The sequence below is a fragment of the Salmo trutta genome, chromosome 19, assembly GCF_901001165.1.
Source record: "Salmo trutta chromosome 19, fSalTru1.1, whole genome shotgun sequence".
Classification (NCBI taxonomy): Eukaryota; Metazoa; Chordata; class Actinopteri; order Salmoniformes; family Salmonidae; genus Salmo; species Salmo trutta.
In genome coordinates, this window is record NC_042975.1 from 50,719,062 (window position 1) to 50,729,580 (window position 10,519).

The 10,519-nt window shown below is 41.8% G+C and overlaps 1 protein-coding gene across 1 annotated transcript in view; it reads left to right on the top strand.

Annotated features, from left to right (window-relative positions):
• Window positions 1-725: 725 nt before the first annotated feature.
• LOC115154939 (forkhead box protein O1-A) overlaps window positions 726-10,519 on the top strand; it is an 85,895-nt gene continuing 76,101 nt past the window's right edge. Inside the window, exon 1 of the mRNA XM_029701661.1 lies at window positions 726-2,153. Within this exon, the coding sequence (XP_029557521.1) occupies window positions 1,572-2,153 (582 nt within the window). The 5' untranslated portion in view covers window positions 726-1,571. The remainder of the gene's footprint in view (window positions 2,154-10,519) is intronic.

Sequence of the window (10,519 nt, forward strand, 5' to 3'; positions counted from 1 at the left end):
TATAGCAGCACCCTAAAAGAAGAGTGATTAAATGCCATCCTCCTGTAATTCTCACAAAGTGACAGTTATTTCTGTCACTTTAAAACTTTCCCTGGATACCAATAGTCTTGCTCAACTAAAAATGTCATTGGTCTCATCTCAACTTTATAAGTTACTCCAACAAACCATTTGTGGTACATTGATCTAATATTTTGTCATTTAGAAAAAGTTTATATCATCTAATGAAGTTAGATCTATAAACTTTTTTATATACCATTAGGGGAGCCTAAAGAGAAATAATCCACTTGGTTAGAGAGAGACATTTGAATCAGTTTTTAATGAAATAGTAACATTTTAAAGTGAGTGTTTGGGGAAAAATGTCCGGCCTCCAGTGGGGGCAAAATACCCCCAGGGCAATCCAAAGCAAGTTAATGGTACCTATATTAGCATTTTCCAAAATCATATCCAAATCATCTTTAAGTAACTTTATTGAATTACACAATCAATTTTGAGATACTTTAGGGTGATTTTGGTAGGGAGTGCGAAACTAAAAAGAGGATATTAATAGTGAGATGTGCAATACCATTTTGTTTCGATTTTTTTATTTAATTAAAATAAGATACCTATACTTTAGGTTTTAAGAGTCAAGCACTCAAAATGCCAAAGTAAAAATGTATCAAGTGGTTTTTAAAACACTAATCTTCAGAGGGCACCCTTTATAAAGTTTGATTTTATTGAATAACAACCAACAAATATAAATTCTGCCCACTTATTTCCCTTCAAAAATGTGTTTGCTTAAGGATAACCAGTATGGATATATCTAAATCTTACTAAAATTTGCTTTTTTTCTGTCTGAAAATACTACACTTTGACTTAATTAGACTTTGTATATACTTTTATAAATCCAAGACTTGTCCAACATTTTATAAAGTAGTCCAATACTTAATAACATTGACACCCCAGACAACTTTCCCCTAAGACATGGGCAAAAAAAAGACATAACTCAAAAACACATTGTTGTAACCGCTTGCACTTCCTTAAATATTTTCCATGTTTAAACGTTTAAACTCATTGCCCTGGCCCCTGTTTTCCGGGTGGGAAATATTGTTCTCGATAGAATAAGATCAGAAACATGCATTAGGCAATGTAAAAGCCATGTCCTGTTTACTTTATAGACACAGGCCTAAGGGTTATCATTGGTGGCTACTCACTGTCACTCAAGGACCTAGTGGGTGTTACCCAATGTCTGTTACCAGTTTACTTCGTAGGATTTACAAAGGTAATTTAGTATAACCGTGATTGACACTGACAGTAGACATCGACAAGCGTGATATACTTTCAACGAACAGAACACGGATACACTAACTGTAACCGATCAGTTTTAGATAAAGGACAACCCGAGTGAGCTAAAAAAATAAATAAATTGTGTTACTTCATCGTAAACCACCGGCCGTTATCAACCAGTGCCTTCTATCAGGGAGTTCGTGAAGAAGTGACGACGGTTTCTACACTTTTACATTTGGTGCCTGGACTGGTCGATTCATTGAGTGTCTTTATGTGACAGTTGCGCTATTTGCCCGTTTGCTTTCGAGATGGCAGAATTACCACCGCCGCAACAGTTGGTTGATATTGACCCGGATTTCGAGCCGCTCTCCCGCCCCCGGTCATGCACCTGGCCTCTGCCTCGACCGGAGTTCATCGAACCCGCCAGCTCGAACACATCTTCACCGGCGCCTTCAGTGAAGCAGGAGCCTGTCGAATACATTAGTAACCTCAGTTTGTTAGAGGAGTCAGAGGACTACCCGGAGGATGAGAAACGGCTCGTTTTGTGCAATGATTTTCAATGCCAGGAGAAATGTATACACCAGCAACAGCATCATCCACAGCAGTTGCAGAAACACCCGGGGACTCTGCTGCCACACCAGCAACAGGTGCCCCCGCTCTCGTCCCCCGTCGGGTCGAACTCGGTGGCCGCTGCCGCTGCTGCACAGAGGAAAAGCAGCTCGTCGCGTCGGAACGCGTGGGGGAATATGTCCTACGCGGACCTCATCACCAAGGCGATAGAGAGCTCACCCGAGAAGCGACTCACCTTGTCTCAGATCTATGACTGGATGGTGAAGAGCGTGCCATATTTTAAGGATAAAGGAGACAGTAATAGCTCTGCAGGTTGGAAGGTAAGCAAGCAATAAGCATCCATTCTCGCTTAATATCTAATAGGACATTATGTAGGCCTATTTTACAACCATCACGTTATGAATTATCCCCTGAATTATAGGCTACCCCTGTGTCAAGTCAATTAAATTGTGGGCCACGTCATTAATTCACTATGTGCCACAATGTCCCGCAGTGCAGAATCACAGATAGATGGGGTTATTTGGAGATCACGGGGCAGTGATTAAAAATGTGTATCTTAGATCGATTGTCTGGGGCCAAGTTTACTTTCCCTCATGTAACAAAGATGATCACTTTGTAGGTCTACTTGACCAATTCCAGTCCACTTGCTTAGTGGGTCCGTGGTCCTTCCTGTGTTATCAGATTTGCTATTAGCAATACGCATTATCATCTGTAGCCCAACTGATGCATTTACCCTATTGGACAGAACATCCTGATTATTTTTATTATAAATGTAAATGCATCATCATTAATTATTATTCACTCAAAATATAGATTTTGGGTTTCTATTGCAAAGTACACTGAGTAAACAAAACAAAGAAACCCTTTTTCCAGGACATACACTGCCCAGGTGAAAGCTATGATCCCTTATTGATGTCACTTGTTAAATCCACTTAAAATCAGTGTAGATGAAGGGGAGAAGACGGGTTAAGTATTTTTAAGCCTTGAGACAGACATTGATTGTGTACGTGTCTCATTCAGGTGAATGGGCAAGACAAAAGATTTAAGTGCCTTTGAATGGGTTTGGTAGTAAGTGCCAGGGGCACCAGTTTGTCAAGAACTGCAACGCTGCTGGGTTTTTCACTCAACAGTTTCCCGTGTGTATCAAGAATGGTCCACCACCCAAAGGACATCCACCCAACTTGACACAACTGTGCGACGCATTGGAGTCAACATCCTTGTAGAATACTATCGACACCATGTGAAGTCCATGCCCTAATGAAGTGAGGCTGTTCTGAGGGAAAAAGGGAGCCAAATTTTTAAAAATCAGGGAGCCAAATTATGCGATTTGGTTCCCGACGTTCACCAAAAAGTACACTATGCTTGAAACTCTGGTTTAAATAAAGTGGTAGCAATGGAAAACTTGGATCCCCTCTTTCTTTACCAAAAGCCAAAACTGTTTTCAAAATACATTAGCCTTAACTGATTTGAAGTGTTTTCCCGTGATTGCATTAAGAATTGCGCATTGACTGCTTGTCAGAACACATGTTGCCCTACCTATGGCTCTCGCAACTTGAATGCACCTCGAGGAATGCTTCTCTCACATTGAACACACAACAAGCCGACTAGGTAAATAGGTAAACTACTCTACTATGGGGTTGTCTGATTTTGTTTTAATAACAACCCTACATGGCAAAATTATTAGCAGTGGAAAGTTGCACCTGAGTGATATAGGCTTTGAATTACTTTGCCAGCAGCTACAGTAGGCTACACACCTCTGTCGTACGCATTATAGACTATGTAATTCCCTTTGTCTGAACATCGGAGTGTTAGCAACAATCATGCGAACTTGTTCTCAACTGGCCTACCTGGTAGATTTTAAATGCAGATCAGAGATTTTAAATGCAGATCTACACTGACCTCAAAAACGTAATCTCCAGAATCTATATGATGGAAATCCGTTGCAGTGACGGAGAGCATTAATCCCTCTGACAACTTCAGAGAATTTGACTTGTTTCTCAAAGCTGGAGTGTTAATTCTGTCTACGCAGAGTGATGATCTTTTCCAGTGACGAGCACATCTCTCAATTAAAGGTGGACCATCTTGCTTATCATAAATGCTTTATAGAGCATTCATAAACTATTCATAAGTACTACACAAATGATTTACAAATCATCTAAAAAGACTTAGCTATGGTAATACAATTTAAAATAAGGCATTTATAAATGGTTTGTTTAATGTTGCATCTAAGAACACAAATAGGGGCCTTCTCACAGGCACAGATAACTGTGCAATTGTAACTGTGCCTTTATAACCGTGTGACTTAGGGATGCACGATATATCGGTGAACATATTGGAATCGGCCAATATTAGCAAAAAATGCCAACATCGGTATCGGACGATGTCTAGTTTAACGCTGATGTGCAAAACCAATGTCAAAGCTGACGTGCATACCTACATAACGTAGGTACATGACGTAATGACGGCACGTAAAATGTTGCCCTACACGTGCAACACAGCACAGCAGTCATTTGAAAGAGTAAGAACATTTCAGCGAGACAACTCAAAGGCGAAAGCCATTAAAGCCAAGATAATGGAATTAATTGCCCTTGACAATCAACTGTTCTCTCTTGGGTGATGTTGGCTTTCGCCGACTGGTCGACCACCGGTACACACTACCAAGTGCGCTATTTTTCAGATGTTGCTCTACCGAAGTTACACAGTGATAGCGTCACTGCTATTAGCTTCACGACATACATACTATGGAACACCATTTGGGTCTTTGCATGTCAAAAAAGATACCGTAGCACTGTCAAAGCTGTACAAAAAAAGTCTGCAAACACTGGCCACGAATGATGTTTTTACAATCCCGCATTGGTAATAAAGCAATTTGTTCAACCGCAACTTCTGGGGTAACTAGCTTTTAGCTTGGTACCTAGCTAGCACCAATACAACCAACCTGAAAACATTGACCAGTAGAAACTGCAGTCATTTTCATTATTCTTAGCAATGATTTAGGAATCCTTGTGAGTAAGTATTAGCTAGGTTGCCACTTGTTGTTCGCCTATTGAAATTCAGTTCATGAAAATAAATAACTAGCCAGCTACTTAACCCTGTTGCCCAAAGCTAACGTTATGAGCAGCCAGCTAGCTTCATCTGGCTAGTGATGCTCGACCGGACCGGGTTTTGTGTTGTAAAGCTAGCCACAATAAGGATTAGGCACAATAGTGGAATTTGCACTTTGCCTTCAAAATGAAAGTATGTTATTGACAGTGATGCAAATGAATACAAATAGTAGAATTATGCCATACTTTTATTTTGAAGGCTAACCAAAGTCCACTATTGTGGCTAATCCTTATTGTGGCTAGCTTCACAGATGGGTCCGACCACCATTAATCAAATAAGAACTGTCTTATAAATTAGGGTTATTTTAGATGACAGCTAGCTAACTATAGCTACTGAAACAGATTGGCGTTTTGCTATGTTTTTGGGGAAGAACATTGTTTGCATCCATGAGCTAGCTAGCCTTTTTTTATGACCAGAACTGTAGGTGCGCGAGACAACTTTACCAGCATCATAGCATACGTATCGATGAATCATTGTGACATATAAAATACAAGTGATAGTGTAATCAATGTGTAATAACTACGTAAAAATTGTTTATGAACGCGTTAAATTGTGACATGCAGTCATATTCAGGTCCTGATTGGTCAAGAAGCTTATTTGACACGCAAAGACCCAAACGGCGTTCCATAGACATCCTGGTTGAGAATGAAATGACTGAACAAATGAACGAAACAGCACAGCAAGTTAGTGAAAGAAATAGGTTTTGATTATGTTTTACTGGTAATGGGGACATACGTAAATGCCAACAAAATAACTTTTTGGGCTGTGTGTGTGTGTGTAACCTTTATTTAACTAGGCAAGTCAGTTAAGAACAAATTCTTATTTAAAATGACGGCTTACCCCGGCCAAACCCGGATGACGCTGGGCCATATGTGTGCGCTGCCCTATGGGACTCCCAATCACGGCCGGATGTGATACAGTCCGGATTCGAACCAGGGACTGTAGTGACGCCTCTTGCACTGAGATGCAGTGCCTTAGACCGCTGTGTCTGTGGTAACTATTTAACTGTACTAGAATGCTTAAAAGGCCGCTTAAATGTTAAATATCGGTTATCGGTATCGTTTTCTTTGGCAAGGAAAATATTGGGTATCGGCCAAAAATGTCATATCGGTGTATCACTAGTGTCGCTCATTCAACCCACTACATAGCTGAAGTTTTAGCATAGCAGTCTTGCGATTGTTATGTTACTCTAATGGACGTCAGGGGCCCCTCCATTCTTCAGGGTAAAAATAGATGTGGAGAGTTACCTATATTTACCTGTGAGACAGGTACTCCAAAGGTGTGTTCCAAGACGTAACAGTCATGGTCTGCCTATGCGTGCCGCAACAAAACGTCTGCCCTCATTCCCCTTGAGACAGCGCCGTGTCAACATTCCATGAGGTCATGGGATGTTTCTGTGGATCCACTTTTAAGCTGTAGCTGTGGGCATATGTATCAGAGATCAAATTTGATTCGTCACATGCGCTCGAAAACTTTACTGCGAAATGCTTGCTCACGAGCCCTTCCCAATGAAGCAGCGAGACGAAGAGAGAAAACGAGAGAGAGAAGGAATAAAGAGCAAGACGGAGAGAGAAAGAATAGAGAGACGGAGAGAGTAGAGTTGTTATTGATTCAGGAAAGCTAACCTGCTGCTCACACATTTCGTGCTACTGCTGTTGTGGTCCACTTTGAAGTTCCCCTCTAGTATAGGAAGACTATCGTATTATAGTCTTTTCAGTCCAGCGTACAGTTATGATGGGCTCAGCCCAGCAAAGCTTTGGCGGTCTGTCTCCACTCCCGAGTGTAAATCATTGACTGTGAAACAGTTAAGTGTCTCTCAGCAGGCCCCTGGGAAAGAAAGAAAGGAGGAGAGAAAGGGAAAAAGGAGAGAGGAGAGCAGCAGGTTCCAGAGATCAGGTACAAAAAAACAACCTAGGGGCAGTGTGATTTAAACCTCTGTATCAAAGTCATGTCATTATTTACTTGATTTAACCTTTATTTAACTAGGCAAGTCAGTTAAGAACAAATTCTTATTTCAATGACGGCCTACCCTGGCCAAACCCTCCCCTAACCCGGACGACGCTGGGCCAATTGTGCCGTCCAATGGGACCTTTGATCACGGCCGGTTGTGATACAGCCCAGGATCGAACCAGGGTCAGTAGTGACGCTTCTATGACTGAGATGCAGTGCTTTAGACCACTGCGCCACTCGGGAGCTCCATGCTGTGCTGGTTCATTGGTTTTAGATTACGTTTTAGATTTAAATATTGACAAATAACTGAATGTGTAACAACTTCCGTTCCACCTGAATTGTGTGTCTGTCTGTGTGTCTGTCACTGTAGTGTAAGGAATGCGACTGGCAAACCCCCTGTCCATATCATCTTATCAATTGTGATCTTAAAGGTAAACCGATCCTAAATCAGCCCTCTGAGACGCGTGATAGGCTACATACATCCCCTGACTAGGGTGAGTGACGGCTCTAAGTGCGAGGTTGGTAGAGGAGAGAGAGAGTCTGTCACTGGAGTGTAAGGAATGCGACTGGCAAACCCGCTCTGTGACTATATAGGCACCGTGCCCATATGGGGTGGCACCGCACTCCTATTGGCTGTATGTGTATTCAGAGTTTTACCCCACCCCATTAGAATTAATGCTGGTCGTGTTTAGTTTCTGTTCAAGACGTGTTGGCAAACAGTGGGCAGACAGGCCCGTAAAGAGAACAGAGAGGGAGCAATATATCTGTTATATCAGAGTATCTGTAGATACAGTATACCAGTATTAAAGGACAGAAGGACTGAAGAATGGTTTGTCTTCATCATATAGACTTGCTAAAGAAATGTCCCAAAATAATTTCACCGCCTATAATGATCATTTCAGCACATTGTATTTACTGTCCTTCTAAACCAGGTTAAATGCAATGTTTTCGTACAGATTACTTTTTGACCCAGTTTAACTACGCCTATAGGCAGTGTCCATGATGCTATGGTTTGTTTGTGTCAATCTTGAACATTTTGTTCCTTTTGAAACTCTGAACACACACACACACACACACACACCCTTGTTTATATAAGTAGTGGAGTACTCTGTGTCCTTGTCCATATTCTTCAACAGCACTGTGTATGTAGCAAAGGACCCTGCTGCTGGTGGCTGTGCAAATGTTTATCAGTCAGCCTTAATATGGCTGGTCGCTGGATGAACCTAGGCACCCCAGTAACCTTTGAAGTCCATAGGAGTGAGGGGAGAGATTCTCCCCTCTCCAGTGATGCACCACTTGCTTTGTCCTCCCTTCTGTCACTAATTTTACTGACTTCTTCTCTCAAAACAAACAAGTTATAGGACATCTGTTGGAATACTAGAGAGAGAGCCCTGTTGCAGGCTTATCTAAAACAAAACAAAAACACACTCAGTCGGTGCGCATTATGATATTCTAGGACAAGAGGAGCACAACAAACAGTGAGTGTGTTCAGAGTTGGTCATGGAAAGATTTGGCATACAGGTTATTGGCACCCAAACGCACTGTTGTCAATTCTACCAGGCTTTGAGTTTGTTGTGGTGCCTTAGACAGACATCCAGTCAATCAGAGAAAGCTTTACTCAGCTCTATTCCTCCACTTGCTGATTTGGTGAGCAGCAGACACTGCACCAGACTAGACGGTTGTAGAAATACCTTAAGAAACATAAGCCTCTGTGGAGGTGGTCTGGCACTAGGCCAGTTCAATAAGAGCTATCATAACGCTGGCACAGGAAGTTCTCTCGTTTACTACAGCACTGTGAGCTTAGAGCAGGCTGGGGTGTATCAAGCATTTCAGAGTAGGACTAGGAGGGCTGATCTATAATCCTTAACAGCTTGTTTGTGCTTGTTAAATAAAAAGGCCCACATACTGTATTTTGTCACTCAAAACATTCCTCAGTGCGAAAGGAATGTAACAAAATATATACATATTCTCCTACGGACGGTAATATTCTTTCAGTCAAAACACTTTTTTTTTTCTCCCGACGCCATCTATTGCAGCACCACCGTGGGTAGGCTAAGTGTAAGTATGGATGTGTGAGTTCAGATGGGGTGACTCGTCTTATAAGAGACATTACGCAAACAAAAAGATTTACTGGAATCGGAATGCCCTGGGCCAAAGTCTGCTGCCGTGCGTAGGTAGTTAGTCAGCTCAGTGGTGATGATAGGATAGGGAGAGCCGGGGAGAGCCGTCTGGTGAGGTGAAGAGGATCACGTGAGAGTGAGCCACACTACTACTTAGGCCAGATACAGATGGAATTACAAAACAGAAAGAGACGCAGACACATTTAGACAGAATGACAGGTTGCTCCAGACGGACAGACATAAAACATGGGCTCAGAAATGAAGGCTAACTCATCTCCCACAGCATTTTGTGCTTTACTTGTGCTGTGTTCAAATCTACTTTTTGCAGTATATGCCTAGCAGCCTAAGTGTTTAGGAGTTTAATGTCTCTTCTGTGAGATGAAACACCAATAGTGAGTCAGGAAATGCCTGCAGAGCTATGTGTGACTGACGGGGCTGAACAAATCAGTTTCCATTGTGTGAAACAAAACAAACTTGGTCACTGCATGGCCGCTTTATGAATTACTGCCCTAGCTACAAGACAGCCTTTTCCTCCTTTTCATTCTAAACCTGTCTGAAATTATTCATCTATAGCCTTTCTTCTTTTTGAACATGGGGGTGAGTCGTGGGGGTAGGGGCACTTGGCGCTGCTAGTAGCAACAGAGATTATTTTTTACTCAATTAAATGTTCTTTTTGAGTCCTCAGTCTTAACAATAACAGGAGGCAACACAAACACCTCAATCAATGTAGGGGGGAGGGGGCATCAAACATCCTTGAATTCCAGAGTTGTGTGCTCATATCCCTGCGTCATCCATGTCCTCTAGTTTCCTGTGCGGACGCAACAGCTTGGCCTTTCAGGTCTATGTCCCAAATGGCTAGTGCTGAGCGATTTAACTGACATCGGTTCAATTATTTGAATTCCATTTTGTTCAGGGGGTTCTCTGTGAGGGCAATGCGCAGTTTCTCTAAAGATAAAATCAGATCAAGCCTGAACTGTGCGATTTGTAGTAGGGAGTTGTATTTTCCAACAGGCCAATATTCTATATAGTTTAGCGCAGAAAACGTGTTAATTAACTATAATGGCCATAATCCATTGCGCGCCTACTTGTCCGGTCTGAGACGGAGAGAAGAGACAGAAGAACGTGCGATCGAGAGGTAGAGAGAGCAGTTGCTTCGTGAGGTATCTATACTTGATCGAAGATTGATAGTTGGTTTTCAGCAGTCATAAAAGTATGCCTTATTTACTTAGAAGAACAACTGAAATAGTGATTTTTGTCAGACAGCATAGGCAGCAGCTCTATAGAGGATGATATGTTGACTTGGAATTAAATAATAAAGTCGTCAAATAGGCCTAAAACAAATGTAATATGCTGTGCCTTCAGAAAGTATTCACACCCCTTGACTAATGTGAAAGTGGAATGATGTTTACAAATTAATTACAATTAAAAGCTGAAATGAGTAAGTATCCAACCCCTTTTGTTATGGCAAGCCTAAATATATTCAGGAGTAAAAATGTGCTTAACAAGTCACA